The sequence below is a fragment of the Capsella rubella genome, unplaced genomic scaffold, assembly GCF_000375325.1.
Source record: "Capsella rubella cultivar Monte Gargano unplaced genomic scaffold, Caprub1_0 scaffold_7, whole genome shotgun sequence".
Classification (NCBI taxonomy): domain Eukaryota; kingdom Viridiplantae; phylum Streptophyta; class Magnoliopsida; order Brassicales; family Brassicaceae; genus Capsella; species Capsella rubella.
This window is the reverse complement of record NW_006238917.1, coordinates 7,186,801-7,209,585: the sequence shown is the minus strand read 5'-3', so window position 1 is coordinate 7,209,585 and position 22,785 is coordinate 7,186,801. Positions and strand designations below refer to the sequence as shown.

Genomic DNA, 22,785 nt, shown 5'->3' with positions numbered 1-22,785 from the left:
GATAAGTTAACGTGCATCTTCGGATATCAGACTTAGTCATTCAAGTTTGTATTAAAGATCTAAAAAAAAAAAAAAAAAAAGATCTAATGCTGAAAAAAATAAACATGAGATAATGTAAAGAACAAAATTAAATTCGTTCAATACTTCATATAGATCCATTATAAGCGCCCATCTTGTTGACAAAAAAAACAAGAAAGAAATAAATGCCGATCTTTAGAGCTAACTATATGTATTCATATTATGAAAACTGAAAAGAGTATCACTTTCAAATTTCAATAAGTTTCGTATTTCATCATTTCAGTTGAAGACATTAATTGAATACAGGAACTACAAAAAAAAATTGAGAAATTTAGGCGGAATTAAAAAGTAATCATCATGGAGAATTTGGAACCAGCTTGAATCTGAACATAATTATAGGTTAGAATTCATAAGTTAGAACTCATAAATTCAATAATGATAAAATAATATTTTTAATTTGTAAGAAAATCTCTAATATTTGTATAAAGACTTGCTATATTACCTAGAAAATTAGAAACATCAAAAATAGGTTGGAAAATGAGCTAGCATTTAGATTTAGCCCAAACCCCTTTCAAAGTCTTCATGATTGTGAAGTCAATAGTCCATACTTCATAAAACATATAATCAACAAAAGTCCAAGTCCATCGATATCAGTATAAGGGACTTTTATGACCAGAACCATATATATCCCATTAGCAATCAAGCTTCTAAAAAAAAAGATTATATAAATAAACGAGCAAGAACGAAAAGCGTTACGAATTACTATTGACTTTCATAAAATAAAGTTACAAGATAAAGGAATTATATAGATATGAGATTTTCCCTTTCTTGCAATGACAAATAAAGTATGTTATATTGGATTAAAAAAGCATATCGCATATTATATGTATTAATGTATATGCCAAAAGAAAATTAAGAAAAAAACCTCATATTTATATGTAATTATTTATGTATACACGAAATAAATAAAAATGCACTTTTTTCTTACAAACTCTTGACGTGTCTCATCTTTCACAACCAGTGCTTGTGTAGCAAATTCATACAAAATCATAAATCGATATAAACTAGAAAAAAAAAAAAGTAACTTGCTACCAGAAATTAGAGATACCTCTCGTGAAAAGAGTATATATATATACTGTATTAACAATTAACAAGGACGGTTGCGGTTGCAGTTTAGAGGACCAGCATCTGCGGTTAAAGAAGGAACCAAGTTTCCCGGTGCGACTGTGAATTGCTGAGCAGAACTGTACGGCAGCCCGATGCTGCCATAACCAGAAGGTACGAAGTAAGCTCCATTCTTGAAAACGTCTTTTGAAGTTCTCCATCTCCAATTGTTCCACCCTCCTTTTACTTCTCTCTTTGTCACCTATTTATTTTAATCGTAGGTATAGTTTATAGTATCTTAATATATGCTAATGATCTTTAGATGAAATATATGCTAATTACAATATTGAGTTAGGGGGGTGAAATTAAAATACCTCTTTGCTGTTAGATTTATCAGAAGCAATGAAATAGTTGCCTTCACTGAAAATGGTTGGATCGGCGCTACCACCAATTGCATACATTATCCATTTATCGTATCTATTGTTTGCCACATGAGCGTACCCTCGTCTTACCCTGCACCCACCACACTTTTTTTACATTATTACAAAAGTCTAAATCCTTAATATATACTTGTTGTTTTAGTTTCTAAATGAGAAAAAAAAAAAAAAAAAAAACTAATTACCTTGGCATCCTCTCCACAAGTCCTGGTCCAAAATGATTGAATGCCACGGTCACTTTCATGTTCACATCTTTCACAAAATCATCGTTGTGTCCAAGCAACATCACCTATACATATATAACAACCAATATCAAACTATGATAAATGTGATCATATTAATCGCTCAAGACATTAACTAACTAATATTAATGATGGACTATCAAAATTTTTAAACTGACTTTGTCATGCTGAGTGAAATAGTTGTTGGAAATGGTGATTCCTGTGGAAGCATGGATCACATCGATGAGCCCGTCCGTGCATCTCGCTAGGTAACAATGATCGATCCAAATATTCGAAGAGCTGAAAATGGCGATAGCATCACCGTCCGATCCCTTACGATGACCGACATGCGTCGTGCTGCTCCTCACCATTCCGTACTTCCCCGGTTTACAGTCGTGGATGCTGATCCCATGCACGATTACGTTTGTCACGTCTTGTATCGTGATGCAAGGTCCGTAAGCAATTTCCACTTTTGCCCCTCTCCCATCTATGGTTTTATAGCTATTGACCATGAGCTCGTTTTCTAGGGTTATGACCATATCCTTAGCGAAAGTGATCCATAACGGCTTGTCTTGGATCACGCCGTACCGCAAAGAACCTGGTTGAGGGTTCTGCGCATTGTCGTAAGAGTTTGTGACAACATATATATTACCTTTCTTGCCTCCCACGTTAGATGAACCAAACCCTACCACGCAATCCGCTAGGTCCTTGCGATTGGCAGCCCAGTCAGACTTGAGTCGCCAACACGCGTCCACCGGATTCATGACGTTCTGAGGCTTCTCAGGGAGGTAGTTGGCAACCGTCGGAGTATACCCATAGTAACCGTTATTTAAGGCATGAACCAAGGACTGACATAAGAATAGTGCCACGACGAGGCACGAAATGGTGAAAAGAGTCATGGTCCGGTGGGTTTAAGGTTTGAGTAGGGATACTAAGAAAAGAGAAAAGATGAGCAAGTACTTAAGGGAATGTTAGATGAGAGATTGTGTCGGAAAGATTAGAAGGTGTGGTAAACACGATCTTGTCCTAATAGTGGCCTAAAGATCAAAAGTTGTATTGGTGAGACTTTGGTATTGTTACACAAGATCACATGTACGTGCTTCCCCACTAACCTTTCTCTCTAGCCGACTTGCTTGGATGGAAAAATCCAAAGTCTTAATTATTTGGTATAATGTTTATCTGGTGAGGAGTTTTACGTACGTGTACCAATCCATTACTAACTTTTTTTCATTTACTTCAAACACTCCATATATGTATTATGTTTGATATTTTGAGTTATTTTATGTGTATCTTTTTAAAAATCCCCCTATTATATGAGCATAAGAAAAAGCATGCCGTTTTGATAAAAATAAAATTCGGGTTATGGACATTAAAATGGCAAGCAGTTCAAAAAACAGAGAGGCCAGATGTTATAACGTTACCGAACAAACCAGATTTATCAGAATGTATAAACGCAACATTACTATCAAGAAGCTGAAGAAGAGAAGTTGCGCTGCAATTGCAAAATGCCTTGAGAACCAAGAAAGGTGGTGTTGCCCTTGAGAAAAGCAGAGTACCAATGAGCAGAGAGTTTGGCAGATCTTTTGCGATGAGGATCACTGAAATTGACAGAGTACAATCCAAAACTAAACTCATAACCCTTCACTAATTCGTATAAATCCATAAATGACCATACAAAGTAACCTCTCGTGTCTGATCCATTCCTACACAAAGTAATATCTGTTTCTTTAGTACATCAACAAGAGAATAGAAGAAAATGGTACAATATGAAACTTTACGTACCTAATGGATTTGAGAACAGCATCGATGTAAGCATGTAAATACTCAATCCTTGGTGTGTCTTTCTGTTGCAGCTGCAAATCTTGCTTCAGTGGTGTACCTATTCGTTTGAAGTGGCAAGAAAATTAAGCAGACTTATACACAAACAAACTTACAAAAGAGATCAGAGAGATTAGAGAAGAAACGGTGAAAGAGACCATTTTCAAGAATGTAGATAGGTGGATTGCCATAGCTCTGCTTCACATACTCAAGGACACTTTCCATAGCCCATGGAGCAACAGCATACTTATCCAAACAAAACAAAACAACTAAGAAAGATGAATTGAAAACACTTATGTGTTTTAAGACTTAACTGTATAAAGAATATTGGGAGTTTTGCATCTTAGTTTTGTAGCCTTGAAACTCTTACCTCAAAAGCTGAAAAATTCCCAAGGTCTGTCTCTCCCCAAGCAGTAAAATAAAGAAGAGATGATTAGCAAAAACAAACTATCAAGAAAGAGAAGAAGCAGAGACATTGTTTTGTTATTCAAAAGATAGCGTATGATTCCTACATGTCATAGATACGCCCATGTCTGAATAGAAATCAGGGTTTCCAGAAATAGAAGGTTTGAGTTTGATGTTTGTGACCGAAGCAGCAAGGTAGTGAATGATTCCTATGAAGTCAGATGAGCCTTTAACTTGTTCTGATTCTTCCTTTGAGAAAACTGGCAGCCTTGATCCAACAGTTCTTTTCATTTCATCGGGATAGTCTCCGAATATAAGAGGCCCAAGCATCCTGATTTTTAAAGAGCAGAGTGTTCTGTTTTCAGCTTAAAACCTTAGATACGTTTTTGCAATTCAAAAAGTCTTATGGAAACTGTTTCTGCCTGACTCACCAACCGAGGTAGAAATCTTTGGCTCTTTGAGTAGCAGTGTCATCATCCTTGGAGCTTGTAAACGGTGTAAACCCTAGTGCAAATAAGCTAAAGCCTACAGAACCACCTTGCTTATCCTGCACATTATATACAATTTGTAGCTCATACTCACACATATAAGAGATGGTTTTGTAAAATATATACACATGTATAAGCACATATACCTTATACTTTTGCTTATATAGTCTTGAAACAGAGGAGTGCGCAAGCAATAAGTTATGGCCTACGATATATGGTTCGGTTGAAGAGTTTCCCCATGAGCAGTTTCTTCCCGGTGAGGAGCAACGACCAGGCGGTGTAATCCCATCGTTGTAACCTCCAATTGTGTATACATTAGCCTCGTTGATCGTGGTCCAGAATTTGACATGATGACCAAACTCTCTAAAGCAAACATCTGCATAAGCAGTAAAGTCTTCGCTGCAATGACAAGATTATATCAACCATTTGCTTTTCTACACTACAAGATATGTAAAATGTGGCTATTTAGCCTACATGATTCTGCGGTTGATCCACCCTCCATAGTCATCCTCAATAACTTGAGGATGGTCGTAGTGGAACAGTGTAACATGTGGTTCAATTCCTGTTGTAAGTGAACTTAAGTACAAACTCAACAAATCAAAATTAATTTGGTATTCAAGATTTGGTTAGGATATGAAACAGGTCTCACCATGGCTTACAAGTTCTTGAATGAAGTTCTTATAGAATTGTAAACCCTTTGGGTTAACAGGACCTCTTCCATCTAAATGAGATAAGAGCTCATCAAGTGAGAATCTGGCATAAACAGTAAGACTCTTTAAGAAGACTTACTCGGTATAAGCCTAGACCAAGAAATGGAGAATCTGAAGGCATCTAAGCCAGTTTCCACCATAAACTGCACATCCTCCTGCATATGCAAAAGCAAAATCTCTGATGTCATAACAAAGCCAATGTTGATGTAATCAAACTCTTTAAGAGTTTGCTTGGTGAATAAATTAACCTTGTACTTATGGTACCCATCACATGCTATGTCTCCATTACTAAGGTTACCTGTCAATTAAAGACAATATACTTTGTAGAATGAAATAGAATCCAAACACTAGTAATCATACCACAAAATATTGAAATAAATGAAAAAAGCTTCTAAATTACGAGAGTGAAGGAATGTATCCCAAACGCTAGGCTTTCTCCCATCTTCATCAAAAGCTCCTTCCCACTTTCACAAACCATTACCAAACACTTCTTCTTCTTCAGATGATCCAAAAAATGGGAGTATAAATGGAAGAATCCTAGAAGTTGTAAAAACCGAACTCGGACAAACCTGATAAGCAGAAGTGGCGGCTCCGAAAACGAAACCCTCGGGGAAATCGCTCCTACCACAGCATATGCATCTCCCAGACAATGCAAGAAGCAGGAAAATGGTTAAAAGAGACAAAATCAGTTCCATTGCTCTGTTTCTCTCTCTGTTTGTTCCATAATTTTGTGGAAATAAGGTTGTAAGACACCAAAGATACTAAACACACTTGTCTCTATCAATTAGTCTGCGTGGACACTCAAAAAGAAAGAGACACAGACAAGTGTGTCTCATTATCATATCTTGTTGGCTTCATGTACAAATGTTAAAGAGTACAAGACCCTTCAAGATTATCACACACCGCACAATAAAACTCTAATTTCTTGGGTTATATTTTTTATTTATTGTAATTTTTCTTTCTTTAGAGATATAACAAAGACTATGAACGAAGAGAGATTACACATCAAGCAAAATTACATCTGCATAAATGTTCGAAGCCAAAGTCATCACACTCGCAACTAATAGGCTTATCGGCTGCACCTCCTTTCTTAACAAAGTCGTTCACGCATGTCTTGTTTCCGTCTTTGCCGCATTTTCCCAAAAATATATCCTTCCGGACACGTAGGCTAGCCGCCATGGGACTCAATCCAGCTTCCACTTCTGTTGTATATACCAAACCACAAGAATTGTTAATACTTCAAACAGAAGAAGATTGTAGTTATTCAATATGCAAACTAGTTTTAAAGTTGAAGTTTAAAGTTTGAAGATGAGATCTAGACCTTTTTTCTCATGAAAACATGTATTTTAAAGATTAGATATTTTACCTTTAACATGGCTAAAAATGAAAGACATGAGAATACAAGAAAGCAGAAGCAAAGTAACGGATCTCATGATTCTTTCTTCTCTGTGTTCTTTTTGTAACGGCTGATGAAATGATGATTCAATGGTTGTATGTGTATATAAAATAAAAATGAAAGGGCTTGATATGGACACGATTTGGAAGTATGTTCTCGCTCAAAGACCCAATTTTTCTTCAACGTGATTTATGGGTAACTTTAATTAGTTTTGGAATGTAATCTTTAATTTCCTTTTTAGATAAATATTGTTGGTCAAACATATATGATTCATACAATTTGTGATGACTTTAAATATTTTCAACATAAGAGAAATTTTTTGGGAACTTACAGCTTTTGTTAGCGTTACAATTGGGAAACACACCCAGGACATATAAAAGCCTTAGCTGTTGATTTTGTTGATAACAATAATAATTACAATTGTTATTTTTTGGTAAATTATACAATTGCTTAGGTGTGTTTCATGACTAGTGTCAATATGTTATCACTTATTGGTAACTATATGCTATCCATGCATGGCATTTTCATCTAATGAACTCTATATATAATTAATAATTAATGACACGTAATATTTGTAACTTTATGCAAAAAAAAAAGTTAAAAATACTGTAAAAACAGAAGAGTCGCTGAGTCGTTAATAAAATAAAATTAAAAAACAGAAGAGTCCTAATTAATCACTTCTTTAAACAATACCTTTATTTACTTGTCCATCCATAAAACGCAGCGGAGAGACTTCCCTTGCACTAACAAATCGAAAGCCTTGTTGATTTCCTCAAATTTCAATTCATGTGTGATAAAACTATCGAGATTAAGCTCCTGAAAATTGTAAACGAAATAGTCATTCCCATAAAAAACATAACATGTAAAGTTGTGTAATCATATAAAATAGATGATAAAAATGTAAATACCTTTTTCAAGTAATGTTCCACTAGAATCGGAATATCTAGTTTGGGTTTAAGACCACCAAACATGCTTCCGCAAACATGTCTGCCTCTAAAAAGATCAAAACTACCCAAACTTATTGGCGTTAGATCCTTCTCTATCCCTAACACTACCGTCTTTCCTGAACCCTGTAATTTCATTTTGATTTGTTGAAAGTCTTAGAGACTTAATTAGTTTGATCACTTTTGCATGTCTTACCATTGTAATGATTCTGAACTGACTGATCAGAAACCAAAACATCGTGTATAAACGTACCGTGCGGGTGCTGTTGAATGCTTCGGTCAGTAAAGAATGTAAACCAACGCATTCGAAGCTGTAGTCAACTCCTACTCCTGTCATTTCTTTGATCACCTTTTCATCATAATTTTCCGACAAAGTATATATAGTTGTGATGTTAAAATCTAGTACGAACTAGCTATGAAATGGTGTAATATATATATATATTAGATACATACCTCGCTAATCTTTTTTTCTCCACACAAGGCAGGATTGATAAAATCCGTTATACCAAACTTCTTACCTATCCAATAATGTAGATATAGGCATAAGTTTATGCATGATAAATATAGTTTTTTCTTTCAATATTAAGTGATAGCTAGCTAAGCTGAAATCTTTTATTTTTAGCTTTTTCAATGCAAAATAGTTCGTTTTATCGTATTGTTAGTACAATAATTAAATGAACTGTAATATTTTATTCTAGACAACATATATGTATTTAAAATCGAAGGATGATGTAAACAGCTACACTACATACCATGTTATAAAATTAAATATCATATAGTTTGCAAACATATGTGTATTCAATGGGAATATTAAATATAAGTTATAAAGAAACAGAACGTCTGAACTATTACGTTTGGATTTGGTTTCGTTAACAAAAATATAATACAAACCTGGACGGATGGATCATTTGTTAGACCAACTACAACAACTAGTTTTTAGTGCTTTGTAAGATATAAACCACACCTAACATGGTGAACTCAGAATAAGCCAAAAAAGTAGTGATGACTTTGAATTTAAAAGGCCAACATTACTTGACCTAGCTCGAATTTATCAGGATTGAGATCAACACCAATGATCTTTCCTGCCCCACGCAGCCTGGCTCCTTCTGCAACCTGTTACCAAATCATTTTAATAATTACCAATGTTTATAAAATATGTGAAATCGTGGGAGACAATATTTTGATACCGCAAGTCCAACAGCACCAAGGCCAAAAACAGCAATGGTGGAGCCTTCTTCAACGTCTGCCACTTTCCAAGCTGCTCCAACTCCTGATCCACGTGTACATTACATTATTACACAATACACACCATAAAGCCATGTCCATTATTTGACTTATTGTAATTAATAACAAACCCATCCTCGATATCTACTTCTTTTTATGTTTTAACCCCCAAAAAAAGTTCTTTAATGCTTTCACCCCTAATTACAAACCCTACGCAAGAAATATAGAAGAAACCTGTGGAGACACCGCAGCTGAGTAATGCCGCCTTATCCACAGGCATTTCAGGAGATATTTTGACAAGGTGTGCGATATCGACGACCGTGTATTCAGAAAAACTCGATACAAAGAGAAAATGGTAAATGTCTTCTCCCATTGAGTCTTTAAATCTTGAAGTCATTCCGTATCGCCTCGTGTTTGATAAAAAGTCATCAGCAAATCTTGCGCACCAGTTGCTCTTTGAGGATTTGCAATCTCTACATTCTTCACAGTGAGGGTGAAACACTGGCAAAACGACGTCGCCTCGTTGAAAGCCATCCACATGTCCACCAATGCTCTCTACCACACTAAAATACAACAAAATATAGTAATTAGGGAAATTCTTGAAAAAACAAAAACGAAAGTAAAACAAGTACATAAAGAAGATTTTACCCGACTGCTTCGTGTCCAAGAATCCTAGGAAACCTTGCAAGCGGTCCCTATAATTTTCAAAAATGCTAATTAGTGAAAAAAAAAAAAAAAAAAAAAAAAAAAAAAAAAAAAAAAAACTAGTTTTGAAAAATAGATCATGCATGAGTTCGTTGATAATTAAGTGTAAAACTTACACTGTCTAGTTTGGAGAAAGTAACATCGGTGTGACATAGAGATGTGCATAGGATCTTAATCCTAACTTCGAAAGCTTGAGGTGGATCAACGTGGATCTCTTCAATCACCAATGCTTCTCCTGGTTTTCTAGATATGGCTGCTTTGCATCGAATTGGCTTTCCTTCGTGGATGGAGAATGATGTTGTCTTCTCCATGGTGGTGACTGGTGAATGATTGATCCTTGAACTTATTTTTGGAGTGGTTATGTAAAAAGAAAGTGAGAAAGAGAGAGAGCCACTTGTTCTTCTAATCTTATCTTTATACGTGCCTCCATGCAAGACGATTGCGTACAATAGTTTTTCATCTAAACCATTATTTTATAATAAATCATTTTTTAGTGAACTGTTTATATAATTGAGCTAGTCTCCTCTAATCTAATGCCATAATCGATAAAAGCTTGTAACGGCCTATGTATACTTTGTCTTGTAGTAGTATTTTATTTTTCCACATTAGTCGTAAGAAAATGAAATTATTGGCAGAACCGCATAAGCATATCTCGAGATCGATGGTGGTTGGTGATTTAAGTCAAAATTAGGCCAGCTAAAAAATATTTTCTATTTTAATCTTGATTCTACCTAACTAACGTATTAATAAATTTAGTTGAACTTAGAGATCTTATGAGATACTAGTTTACACTACCAGGATGGTAGGACATATACATTTAATGACAAAACATAAACGTTCTTAAACGTATAAATCAAAATTAATGTGCATCTTTAATTATTTTTTTGGAACCTAATTTTTATATTCATTCTGAAACAAATATCGTAACAATGTTTATATAATTTCTGATGTTATAATCTAAGAAGTGACTATGAAGTGGATGCAGAGAGTCCTAAGGAAAACAAAATTTTTAAGTAATCCAAGTCTATGTTCTTTATGATTTTTCCAACATTGAAAAAGATTCAGAATTTCATATCATAATAAAACCGGTTTCCTTATTATGTATTAGATTATTCATAGTAAATTATATTTGAAGGACTACAACAAATTCAAAAATAAAACCTAGCAAGGAACATTACATAGTACATCGACATAAATGTTCGTCGCCGAAGTCATCACACTCGCAACTCTTAGGCTTCATGGCTCCTTTCTTAACAAAGTCGTCTATGCATGTTTTGTTTCCGTCCTTCCCGCATCCTCCCAAGAATATATCCTTCTGAGCTTCCACTTCTGTTAATTTTTTATATATCAACAACAACATAAATCAGATCTTAATTATTGAGAAGGACTAAAACACCATGGCATAGAAACCCTTTGCTTTTGAAAAAAAAAATATATTGTAGTTGACAAAAGATTAGGGGTTTTTGGATTATACCTTTGACATGTCCCAAAATGAAAGACACAAGAACAAGAGAAACCAACAACAAAGCAACAGATCTCATGATTCTTTTGGTGTGGATTTTGTATTTGTCACTCTTATTTATGCTAATTTTACTATCTTTTTCACTCTTGTTCCTCCTTCCTCGTTTCAATGGATGAATACACATTATGTGTTCCTCAATGTATATATATATACACCTGTTCCAAAACAAAAAAACGTAGATATATACAAACGTGGTCAACAAAAAGTTTTGGTAACATATATGACATAAATTACTTAATCCTTTCTTGGTCAACATATCAATTAATTTAGGAAGGTAATCTTTAGTATTTTAGTATGGGATATCTTAAATTAGTTTGGAAAGTAATCTTTAATTTAAGTGTTTGAAATCTTTTTTTTTGGGTCAAAGTGTAATTAAATTATTCAAATCTTTTATTGTGGGTTAGATATACTATACAAAATTCGTTTGTAAATTGTAATAGTTTCAAAATCTAAGGGGGGTGTATTCAAAGTAGAATTTCAAGTGATTTGTAAAAAGTTTACAAATCTTGTGTTATTCAATCAGGGATTTTAAAAAGTCTCATGAAATCCAGTGTTATTGAAATAATCATTTTAAAATTCACTCTAAAATCCATTGTTATTGAAAACATTTTGTGGATTTGATTTTAAATGATTTCAGAGGATTTCAGAGGATTTTAGAGAATTTTCTTAGTTAAAAATATAAGAATCCAAATCTCATAGTTTTAGGTGGGATTTAAAAGGATTTTACATAAATCATATGAAGTTCCCTAAAATCATCGAAATCTCAATAAAACTCAAATCTCTTAAAATGCTAAGTTGAATACACCCCCCTAAAAGGTTTTGAAAATCTATAGATTTGTAATTAATTTTTTATATTTAATGAAAGAAATAGAATATTTGAATGGCTTATTTATTTCTTTAATGGGTATGCTGTTTAAGAGCTATGGATGTTTTTTAAAGTGATAACCCAGCATACATCGAGCAAAATAACTAGGAAGCCGAACCAAGAATTTTGAACCAAATTTTAACCATGAAAGATTTAAAACAACTGAGATTAATCGATATTATTAAAGCTGAAGTACCTATCAAGTTTACACTCAAGTTTTCAATTGAAATAAAATACACTTAATCAGAAATGTCATTTTTGGATTTTTGGGTATGGATATTTCTCCAACAGATTATATCATTCTCATATTTAGTTTTGATTTTTCTAAAATATCTCTACCTAATTTAATATAATATATTAAAAATAATTATAATTCTCCTTTCACAATCTTATGATCATGTTTATATTTTATTTATTTTATAACATTAAAAAGATAAATAAATAAAAATAGAAAATATTTTCCGCATATGTTGTAATTTCAATTATTTAAAACGGACATATAAATCTCAATCGATAAAACAAAAAGGTTATGTAAAACGTCCCATATCGGTTAGAAAATTTTAGAAAATGGTTCAGGATCATTATAAATAGGATTGATATATTCAACCTACGAATAAACCAAAAGTTTGATTTCTCAACTGTCCAAAATTTAAAAAATTTATTCGGTTTAATTCAGTTCTTTATTTGAGCAAATTAAAACTTTTAAAAAGTTTCAAAATATTGTAATATTTAATTTTTAAAAAATTTCAAAGTATTCTAAATATTGAAACTTTAGAGTATTTAGATTTAAATATTTTAGGTGAAATATCAAATAATACTCTACTAAATTTTTTTAAAGATATTTGTTTAAAAAAAAAGTTTATTCAATTACGCAATAACATACAAACAAATTATAGCTGTCAAATTCAGAAACATATATGTAATGTTTTTGAACTCAAATAGGATTTTAAACCGAATTACCTACCGGATCATCGGGTCACTAGGCTAACCGAATAATGGGCCTGCTAGCCCGAAGTGCCGATTTCGGTATCCACAAGGGAGAATGATGTTGTCTTCTCCATGGTGGTGAATAATTGATCCTTGAACTTATTTTTGGAGTGGTTTTGTAAAAAGAAAGTGAGAAAGAGAGAGAGCCACTTGTTCTTCTAATCTTATCTTAATACGTGCCTGCATGCAAGACGATTGCGTACAATAGTTTTTCATCTAAACCATTATTTTATAATAAATCATTTTTTAGTGAACTGTTTATATAATTGAGCTAGACTCCTCTAATCTTGTAAAAGCTTGTAACGGTAAAAGCTTGTAACGGCCTACCTATACTTTGTCTTGTAGTAGTATTTTATTTTTTCACATTAGTCGTAAGAAAATAAAATTATTAGCAGAACCGCAGAAGTATATCTCGAGATCGATCGTGGTTGGTGATTTAAGTCAAAATCAGGCCAGCTAAGAAATATTTTCTATTTTAATCTTGATTCTATCTAACTAACGTATTAATAAATTTAGTTGAGCGTAGAGATCTTCTGAGATAATAGTTTACACGGCCTGCGCAAGACATATACACTCAATGACGAAACATGAACGTTCTTAAACGTATAAATCAAGATTAATGTGCATCTTTAATTATTTTCTTGGAACTTAATCTTTAAATTCATTCTAAAACAAATATTGTAACCGTGTTTATATAATTTATGATGTTATAATCTAAGAAGTGACTATGAAATGGATGCAGAGAGTTTTAAGGAAAACAAAACTTTTAAGTAATCCAAGTCTATCTTCTTTATGATTTTTCCAACATTGAAAAAGATTCAGAATTTCATATCATAATAAAACTAGTTTCCTTATTATGTATTAGATTATTCATAGTAAATTATATTTGAAGGACTACAACAAATTCAAAAGAAAAACCTAGCAAGGAACATTACATAGTACATCGACATAAATGTTCGTCGCCAAAGTCATCACACTCGCAACTCTTAGGCTTCATGGCTCCTTTCTTAACAAAATCGTCTATGCATGTTTTGTTTCCGTCCTTCCCGCATCCTCCCAAGAATATATCCTTCTGAGCTTCCACTTCTGTTAATTTTTTATATATCAACAACAACATAAATCAGATCTTAATTATTGAGAAGGACTAAAACACCATGGCATAGAAACCTTTTGTTTTTGAAAAAAAAAACATATATTGTAGTTGACAAAAGATTAGGGGTTTTTGGATTATACCTTTCACATGTCCCAAAATGAAAGACACAAGAACAAGAGAAACCAACAACAAAGCAACAGATCTCATGATTCTTTTGGTGTGGATTTTGTATTTGTCACTCTTATTTATGCTAATTTTACTATCTTTTTCACTCTTGTTCCTCCTTACTCGTTTCAATGGATGAATACACATTATGTGTTCCTCAATGTATATATATATACACCTGTTCCAAAACAAAAAAACGTAGATATATACAAACGTGGTCAACAAAAAGTTTTGGTAACATATATGACATAAATTACTTAATCCTTTCTTGGTCAACATATCAATTAATTTAGTAAGGTAATCTTTAGTATTTTAGTATGGGATATCTTAAATTAGTTTGGAAAGTAATCTTTAATTTAAGTGTTTGAAATCTTTTTTTTTGGGTCAAGTGTAATTAAATTATTCAAATCTCTTATGATGGGTTAGATATACTATACAAAATTCGTTTGTAAATTGTAATAGTTTCAAAATCTAAAAGGTTTTGAAAATCTATAGATTTGTAATTAATTTTTTATATTTAATGAAAGAAATAAAATATTTGAATGGCTTATTTATTCTTTAGTAGGTATGCTGTTTAAGAGCTATGGATGTTTTTTAAAGTGATAATCCAGAATACATCGAGCAAAGTAACTGGGAAGCCGAACCAAGAATTTTGAACCAAATTTTAACCATGAAAGATTTAAAACAATTGAGATTAATTAATGATTTTAATCACATTGTGACTAAAAAGAATCGATTTTTATATAAAATGACCCTGAATTGTAAGATCACTACCCAACTGAAATCTTAAAGATAACATCACAAAAGCTTGGTATTACTCTTAGGCAAATACTATTCTCATTTTGGTATTCTCTCTAGCTCTCTATGTACATATTTTCATTTTGATCATGAGCAAAGCTTCTTCTCTTAGACTAGTTTACCACTAAAGGGCAAAGACGGCGAAGATTCTCCACTGATTCTGCTAGGAGCTGGAGTATTCCTCCGCGACTGACGTTTGGTTGGAACAATGATGGCTTCATCCTCAAACTTCCCGAGCTTGTCATTAATGTTATCACCGTCTTCATCGCCTTTGAATACCGGATGAATGTAAGCATTCTGCAAGTAGCCTTTAAGGTTCAGGTTTGGTTCTCTTGCGTTCTCCAGTGTATCTTTCATCATAGCTTCCTGCAAAGGGTATCTGATGAAAGCTGGCTCATAACGACCTTTGCAGAAGTGGTGGAAACCGATGGTAAGCACAGGCAAAGCAATGAGAAAAGGTGCAGCTAATGCAGCGTGTTTTGTTCCCAATAGACCCATCAGAAGCAACTGTGATATCACCAATGCTGCTATGACTCTTCCATGAACGTCTGGCCAAAACGCTGCAGCGCTCTCGTATTCTTGATTGTATACGTTTATGATCTGACAGAAACAAAAACAAAAAGAGACGTTCAAGAATCTGCTTTAAAACCATTTCGATCCAATTGAGGAAGGAAGAAGGAACTTACTTGGTGACGATACACAATGTAAGCAAGGGCAAAGAAGACCAAGATAAAAGGAAGAAGCATCGGTGTCACAGGAGCGTAAACAAGACCCAGAAGGAAGTAGAGCTGTATCCGAGGCTCACCCGTGTTGAAACCAATGCTTCCCGGGTCCATTGCTTCCTCTCTGTCTTTCTCAGTCTTAACCAAGAAGGCGTTTTTGAGATGGAACATAATCAGAGGTTTCAGCATTAGAATCTCTCCTGCGACTCCTGCCCAACCGTCAACCATTATATACGTGATGAAGAAAGTTGCTTTCATCGGTATCGCCACACCTATGGTCTTGGGGATTTGGTTTGGGGACTGATTGAGGAAAGAGTTAAGCTGTTCAAACGCAGCTCCAGTGACAACACTTGCAAGAAAGACGTTCACTAAGTTGAAAATGTAATATCGAAACGCCGATCGTCTCTCTAAGGATGAAATCGATGTGAAGCCTTCAAATTTGGACATGATCATCAGAATGGATGGCAGAAAGGCAAGGAAAAGCTTCAGCGCAATACCCGGTAGAAAACCTTGTATCACTGATTTCATGAATTTACTGCATAAAACCAAACCAGTCAGTCCAACATTAGTAATGTTTCAGTTTGTTTGATGTAAAGAAGAGAGAATGTGAAGAAACTCACTCCTCAACAATAACCTTCAAGAATGGAGCAGCTTTCTCAATCCCTTCAATGGTAGCAAGAGATTGTACAAACGCGATGGGGATAATAAAGAAGAAGGTTAGGAAGAAGAAGGCAACGTGCATGATCAACCTCCTTACTGTCAGAGAAACATATGGAATAGCAAGATTTGACCAAAACACATCACGCGGTTCTGGAGCCCATTCAGTCAGCCATTGGGTTGGGTTTCGCGTCTGTTGGGTCTGAGCACAAACCGCAGCAGCCCATCGGGTTTTAAAGGAGACAAATGCTGCTGGCATAATGGACTTAGGATCATTCACCACTTCCTCTCTTTCTTTTCCGATCTCTTTTGATATCTTGTCAACTTCAGCAATGTAATGTTCAATTGCATCCACTTTTTTCCCCCATAGCCCAAGAAAGCCAAGCTGGTTGGTAAAGAAAAGTATGAAAAGGGTCAATTTAACAGAACATAACAAAAAGAACAAAATATCAAGATTGGGTTTTTTTAATGAAGTACCTTCACCATAATTCTCTGAGAGTTGTTCCTAGCGTATTTGAGCTGGTAGTAATCAAGCCAATTCTGCAGCTTTTTCTTCTTTTGTACCAAATCGGCAAGCTTGTTTGCATTGCATACAACCTACATATTGTATTCAGACGTAACTAAAGAAAGTAAGAACCCAGGTAATGTAGCATAGTCTCACAACATTTATTTTGTTCTTATATCTCAAGATGAACATAATCAAAGAAAACTTAAGGGTTTCAAATTTAAAGCTTCTAAGGAACTTGCCTGATGTGTCAGGTAGTGATCAGGATGATTGACCATGAAAAAGTGCTCCACCAGTTCACTTACAGATTCATCTGCGTCTGGCGGTACATTCCTAACAAGAACCTATCACAAATCTTAACATATTAGATCGCTGGCCACGACTTTACACTCTGTTCACTGTTTAACATTTAAACCAAGGTAAAGAGTCTTACAGTGAACTGGTCAGGTCGACGAGCTTCTGACGCAACAAACTGGAGCCTCATGTTAGCAATTGTCTCATATTCTTTCATCAAAACATAACAAGTCCAGAAGGTAAAGGCATAAGCCATTACTATATGAGTCCAAAACCTGGCCAAACATAAAATATAAAGTCAAGTAATTGTAGCTCAAAACTTTACCTGACTACACCATTTGTGACAGATGAAAACATAATAGACTTAAGATAGTAAGGTCTAACGCACCTCATTGAATACTCTGGAATGTTTGAAACAGATAGTTTGTCAATGTCGCTCGAAGTTACATTCCTTAGCTGCTTAGCCATCTCCAGTGTGTTATTTGTCCAATTGACTGGCACAAGAACTGCCCAAGCAAGCACTGCTATTGGAGCAAAGATCTTAAGCCTGCACATATAAAGAAGAGAAAAGAGATATGTTTATAAAATCATCAAAGAGACAAAAAAAAAACTTAAGTGGCCATGAGCAGTTGCTAACTGCCAAAAATAGCATATATGGACAAAGACCCTTTTGCGTCTTTGTCAATTAGATTGGACTAAGACCAAATCAACCAATACAGACCCAGAAACCAAATAATACAAGTTTTAGAACTTTACCCCATCCAATAAATCCGGAGATACACAACTGAATCCAAACCGGCATGATCAATCAGCTCAGGCTCAGGCATCTTCAGAGCCTCTGGCATCCAGTTCAAGAACTTCATATAAGACCTCAAGTCCAGATTCACAAAACGCTGTGCAAAGGCACCACCACGCGAAGGGCTGCTTCTTAACCCCTTGAGATACCATTTTGAGAAGTAAACTCTATCGTTAAACGGCTGAAGCCTCAAAACCGCAAAGATTATGAAGAAAACAACAGCACTGAGGATGTTTATCCCAGCTGATACACCAATATCCTGAAGTGTCGCCATTTCTTATAATCTTGCTCCCGTAACTAGCAATTCAACCTGTGAAACACACAAAGAAGCAGCAAACTTGTTACTACCAAGCTCAAAATTGAAGCTTGCTGATATGGAATCAACTAAAGAAGCTATGAAAACTCTAGAACCAAATCAAAACCTCTAATACCAAACCAAAATCTTTTGAAACGTCACAATCAGAGTGCATTAACTTCAGAATCAAAGTGAAAACCCCAAGTGCTAATTATACAGAACATGAAAAACCCAGAAAGGCCAAAACTTTATGGAGCAAACCCAAAAGAGCACCAAAATTCCAAAACAGTTCGAATCTTTTTTTTTTCCTCACAGAAACACTGAAAAGGTACCATGAAACAAACAGCTCAAGGGCATCAATAAAAGTTCGCTTTTTGTGAGCTACCCACAAGTTTACTCCACCGAAACAATGAGATCCAGTGACGCAATTCCAATAAAAAAAAAAAAACAGAGAAAGCAAGTTCAGAAGAGAAACCCTAAGGAAGAGGAGTGGAATAATAAGGCCAGTGTTGTTGTTTTGGATCACTTCGAGATTCATCCAAAGCTAAGAACTTTCTCTTTTTCCTCTAATCCCCTCTTCAGTGAAATTAGTTAGTCACACGCAACACACTAACCTAAACCTCCGAGAAAGCTAAAATTTTAATAAACCTTTTGAGTGAAAAAAAAAACAATTTTACTTTTTTGAAGATATTTAGAACTGTTTGATAAAATGTTGCTATAGAAACTGGTAAGTGAAGAAGTTACAAAGGGTTTAGATTTAAGAGAGTGGAAGATGAAAGAGATCGTACACAGTCGCTACTCGCTAGGAAGATGAAGAAGACGAGACGAGCAGAGCTTTTTTAACGCTCTCTTTGGCTTACCAAAAGTATAAAATTTTATTTATTTATTTGTTTTGTTATTCGTCTTTTTTTTTTCTTTAATGTTGTGGAATAATATTTTATTCTTTGTGCCGTTGGGTTATTGTGAAAGGCTTACGTACGTTCGTTCACCTAATACTAAAAACAAAGTAAAGGCGGTCGATTAAAGTATATGTTAACAACATTGGTTTAGTAATTATGAATCTTTCTTTTGTGTTATTACCTTTTAATCAGTTGTGATCTTGACGCAATTGTATATACCATTTTTTTAATTATGTTTTGTCGGGGTGCTAATTGTAGTAAGTGGTTTGGTCCCTTTATTGAATTATCAAAATATATCAATCCATTGATGTTCCTTTCCTTCTTCTCGGGTTTGTTTATGCTTTTTTGTTTTCATGTGTAAGAAAATAGAATTAGAGAACGACAAAATGAAATCCGAGTATGGTGGTAGAATGTTACGATTCGATCTCATAGCCTAAAATCTGCAAAATATTCGTTTTGAGTTCAATTGTTACGCGTATGGTTTATCAAATATCGACTTGCGGAACTGATGCCAAGAGTGTATGTTCAATGTTCAGTGTGGTTGTTGATCCGGACATTGGTTTGTCAAGAAGTGCAATGTGAGAAATTTTCACCAATATTTTGTAGTTTTGTAGAACACACTAAAAATAGTAAGTTTTCTGATTTTCATAAGTTTATTTGTATTCGTCCTTATGCTCTTTGAAGTTAACTATGTCACTAACCTGATTGATGTAAATGTTAAAATTGTTTTTGTTCAATTACTGATATAGGAACCAATTTAGTTTTGGGGCTTTGTAGCCATGCATTGATGATGGTCAGTATTTTAATAATGAGAACTTTATTGAGTGGTAGCTAAGTTTTGGAATATTGTAACGGTTAGTTGAAATGTGAACTTTGTAACGGGCAGAAAATGTTATGATGTTTCGGGAGCACGCGCAAATCTAAGCCAGTGTCGTTCACGTACAAACTTTTGTAGAGACTCTAGCGTCACGATTGGGTAAGACATGCACTTATCGTGGGGACACAGGTTGGTAATAACCTGTGTGAACTTAAAACAATGCTTTTTTTGTTTTTTTTTTGGAACACAAAAACAATGCTTAAATGTGTAAAAAAAAAATTATATAAAGTGTGAACTTTATGCATGATGATACTCATGCAAGATGAGTTGTTCTTTCATACTCCAAAAATTAGAAAATAGGGTCAAATATAAACGAAAGAAGAAGAAAAAGAATGGTTGAATTATTGAACTTTGGAGATTAGAGCTTAGCAAAGCAACTTATTAGTATATGTTCATTCACATTAGTAGTGGCCACGATCACATCATATGTTCTTCATGGATATTTTGAGCTCAAATCTGGAATCCACTAATACGCTGCTAATATAAGACCAGTTTGATTCGGCTTCTACATATATATAGAACATGGTATTAAAAAATTCTTGTTCTACAACTATGCATATACATACACCACGATATATTAAAAAAATCTCAAATGAGACTCCATGAACGTATCACATATCCGAAATTGGAGCTTTTTCTGTGGATGTGTATATACGTAAATGTATAGTAACCAAACAAATTATGGGCCAAAGTCCAATGAAGCCCTTTACAAAGTACTAGTCCAAAGCTCTATGAAACACAACAAGATAAACAAATTTTTCATATCCTCCCAAGTCCCAACCACTTCGGTCGCTCAGGAGTTATTTTCTTTTAACGAACTTGTTTTGTTTTCTTCATTGATTTCTATAAGCTCGTTTTCATTTCCTCGACAATAACTTTGGCATTTCCTCACTTATATTTGTTGTTGCGACTTGTTAAACTTCTTTATGTCACATTCATCTCTCTAATTAAGTGATTAGTTATGTTAAAGAACAGAAAAAGAAAGAAACTGATTTTCCAATCGCATTATTAGGTTGTCCTTCACAAATGTCAGTGATTTTGATGCATCAACAAACAAAAAGTCGTTAAGGATCTGTTGACATATGAATTGTGTAATTTTCTTTGCCTGCATGCAACTATCATCTAAATTAATTTCTGATTGTGATTTATATATACAATCATGAATCATATGAAGAAGTCTTGTTTCAAATAAGCTACGATTTCATTAAATATATGCTAAATGGTTTCAACAAAATTTGTTTATATATATATATTTTTTTTCGTTGAAAGAATCCAAGACATGGTCACGAGATTTCATTCTATAGAATAAAGTCTCTGTCTCAAAGGCATTAAACTAGCAAATCTTAATTCTTCCGAAACCCCTTCAACTTCATTGTTTCATATATATACACTATATTTTTTTTTCAGTTGATAAATACATTACATAATTATACGATGGTATAGTTTTAAAAGAATAAAAACTAGATGAATGTGAAAAAATAACACAAAACTACATGAGAAATAATTAATGGATTACATTTTCCAAGGAATTCATCTATTGGTAAGAACATAAGAAGACAAATTATATGATTTTAATTTATACCATTCAAATTCAAATATCGTTTTCAAATTTTTTCATGAGTAAAAAATATTCACAAAAAGAAAATTCTCGTTTAAATAATTATATATGTGTAATGAAAAGATCAATAAAAAAATGGGGGAAAAGGTCGATATAATTAATAATAATCATTGAGGTGTTCTTCTTCTCTGTCAATTAAACAGAGCGGCTTATAAGGTATCATTAGCCAGATTGGATCCACACATGATTTCACTTTCAGCTCTTAAGATATAAATTCTTATATATTGTATATATATTCATACTTTACATATATATATATATATATATGTATATACTGAATGATCAATTAATAAAATAACTCCTGAGAAAAGGAATAATAATTTTTCATAAAAGTACAAAAAATAATCTTACATGAGAACAAGCCAAAAGGTAGCATAACACTATGCTCATGGATTTCATGAGTGGACTATACTTTTTCTTACTCTATTATTAGTCGTTTTCACTATACTATCCCACATTTCTTTTGTCCATAATTACACGTCGTTTTCCCTTATTTGCTTTTTTTATTTTTTTTATATAATCTTTCAATTCTCTCTACCAAAGAAAAAGAAAAAAAACTCGAAAATTACAACATTCACGTGTTCTTTTTTTCTTCAAATGTGTGTGTGTGTGTGTGTGTATAAGTTCATAATTTGACAAATCATTGTTAAAGTCAGCCAAACTTAATATATATATATGTGAATTTTTTTCCTCACCCCCAACAATAAGCCAATTTGGCAACAATAATCATTTACATTTTTTACGTCGTACAATATTGTTTTTAAATTTGGTTGGTCAATCGAATAAATAGTGATCATTATCAAAATTAAATTATAGAAATGATCAAGAAGAAGTAAGTACAAAATATAAAATTTGGTAAACCAAATAGGGTGTACTATAAGGAATGTAAGAACACAAGTAGACGATCACTTTGGGAATAGCAAAACTCAGAGAGAGACCTGATAAAAAGGCACAAAATATAACCCATAAAGAACGCCAGTCAAATGTTGCCTCCTCCCATATTTACTATTTTTTTACTACTAATAGTATAATATGTACTCCATTATACTTTTAATAACTTTTTTAATTTAATGTTAACAACAAAAACTTTATAATATAGGGAAGAAGAAGATAGAAAAATAAAAATGAAAGCAAAATTTCCAAAATCCCACCGACACCAACACCAACAAAAAACACAAGTCAGATCAATTATTCAGCAATGGGTCAAGAAATTCAACAATCT

General features: G+C 33.7%; 7 protein-coding genes across 12 annotated transcripts; all 7 read right to left on the bottom strand.

Moving 5' to 3' along the window:
* Positions 1-982: 982 nt before the first annotated feature.
* On the bottom strand, positions 983-2,691 carry LOC17880244 (probable pectate lyase 16). Its single transcript, XM_006286173.2, has 4 exons — positions 1,960-2,691; positions 1,745-1,848; positions 1,497-1,635; positions 983-1,384 (listed from the first exon to the last, which is right to left on the bottom strand). Exons 1-4 carry the CDS (start codon positions 2,677-2,679, stop codon positions 1,166-1,168), a joined length of 1,182 nt encoding a protein of 393 aa, XP_006286235.1. The 5' UTR covers positions 2,680-2,691; the 3' UTR covers positions 983-1,165.
* Positions 2,692-3,103: 412 nt separating this feature from the next.
* LOC17878313 (beta-glucosidase 3) lies at positions 3,104-6,030 on the bottom strand. 4 transcript variants are annotated; one of them, XM_006283509.2, is made up of 13 exons: positions 5,771-6,030; positions 5,602-5,665; positions 5,450-5,499; positions 5,281-5,356; positions 5,141-5,212; positions 4,966-5,053; positions 4,638-4,890; positions 4,435-4,550; positions 4,111-4,334; positions 3,969-3,994; positions 3,757-3,844; positions 3,563-3,659; positions 3,118-3,483 (listed from the first exon to the last, which is right to left on the bottom strand). In XM_006283509.2, exons 1-13 carry the CDS (start codon positions 5,894-5,896, stop codon positions 3,246-3,248), a joined length of 1,518 nt encoding a protein of 505 aa, XP_006283571.1. In that variant the 5' UTR covers positions 5,897-6,030; the 3' UTR covers positions 3,118-3,245. The 4 variants fall into 4 exon arrangements, with proteins under 4 accessions (XP_023634051.1, XP_023634052.1, XP_006283571.1 ...); XM_023778283.1 differs by lacking the exon at positions 5,771-6,030 and having other exon boundaries at positions 3,104-3,483; positions 5,450-5,520; XM_023778282.1 differs by having other exon boundaries at positions 4,435-4,890.
* Positions 6,031-6,111: 81 nt separating this feature from the next.
* On the bottom strand, positions 6,112-6,705 carry LOC17877418 (putative defensin-like protein 235). The gene is made up of 2 exons (XM_006285367.2): positions 6,568-6,705; positions 6,112-6,403 (listed from the first exon to the last, which is right to left on the bottom strand). The coding sequence occupies exons 1-2, from the start codon at positions 6,632-6,634 to the stop codon at positions 6,207-6,209; spliced, it is 264 nt and encodes an 87-aa protein (XP_006285429.1). The 5' UTR covers positions 6,635-6,705; the 3' UTR covers positions 6,112-6,206.
* Positions 6,310-9,847, bottom strand: LOC17878153 (alcohol dehydrogenase-like 5). Its single transcript, XM_023778285.1, has 10 exons — positions 9,587-9,847; positions 9,414-9,460; positions 9,000-9,328; positions 8,729-8,811; positions 8,579-8,654; positions 7,995-8,059; positions 7,795-7,890; positions 7,506-7,667; positions 7,291-7,413; positions 6,310-6,403 (listed from the first exon to the last, which is right to left on the bottom strand). Exons 1-9 carry the CDS (start codon positions 9,779-9,781, stop codon positions 7,297-7,299), a joined length of 1,170 nt encoding a protein of 389 aa, XP_023634053.1. The 5' UTR covers positions 9,782-9,847; the 3' UTR covers positions 6,310-6,403; positions 7,291-7,296.
* A 683-nt stretch (positions 9,848-10,530) lies between these two features.
* LOC17878122 (putative defensin-like protein 234) lies at positions 10,531-11,118 on the bottom strand. Its single transcript, XM_006282812.2, has 2 exons — positions 10,945-11,118; positions 10,531-10,799 (listed from the first exon to the last, which is right to left on the bottom strand). The coding sequence occupies exons 1-2, from the start codon at positions 11,114-11,116 to the stop codon at positions 10,645-10,647; spliced, it is 327 nt and encodes a 108-aa protein (XP_006282874.2). The 5' UTR covers positions 11,117-11,118; the 3' UTR covers positions 10,531-10,644.
* A 2,522-nt stretch (positions 11,119-13,640) lies between these two features.
* Positions 13,641-14,251, bottom strand: LOC17878386 (putative defensin-like protein 234). The gene is made up of 2 exons (XM_023779568.1): positions 14,078-14,251; positions 13,641-13,930 (listed from the first exon to the last, which is right to left on the bottom strand). The coding sequence occupies exons 1-2, from the start codon at positions 14,247-14,249 to the stop codon at positions 13,776-13,778; spliced, it is 327 nt and encodes a 108-aa protein (XP_023635336.1). The 5' UTR covers positions 14,250-14,251; the 3' UTR covers positions 13,641-13,775.
* A 545-nt stretch (positions 14,252-14,796) lies between these two features.
* Positions 14,797-19,025, bottom strand: LOC17877926 (calcium permeable stress-gated cation channel 1). 3 transcript variants are annotated; one of them, XM_023779447.1, is made up of 9 exons: positions 18,958-19,025; positions 17,835-18,184; positions 17,467-17,625; positions 17,218-17,353; positions 17,027-17,128; positions 16,757-16,876; positions 16,243-16,664; positions 15,587-16,157; positions 14,797-15,500 (listed from the first exon to the last, which is right to left on the bottom strand). In XM_023779447.1, the coding sequence occupies exons 2-9, from the start codon at positions 18,146-18,148 to the stop codon at positions 15,009-15,011; spliced, it is 2,316 nt and encodes a 771-aa protein (XP_023635215.1). In that variant the 5' UTR covers positions 18,149-18,184; positions 18,958-19,025; the 3' UTR covers positions 14,797-15,008. The 3 variants fall into 3 exon arrangements, with proteins under 3 accessions (XP_023635215.1, XP_006283166.1, XP_023635214.1); XM_006283104.2 differs by lacking the exon at positions 18,958-19,025 and adding an exon at positions 18,645-18,939; XM_023779446.1 differs by lacking the exon at positions 18,958-19,025 and adding an exon at positions 18,502-18,590.
* Positions 19,026-22,785: the final 3,760 nt, after the last annotated feature.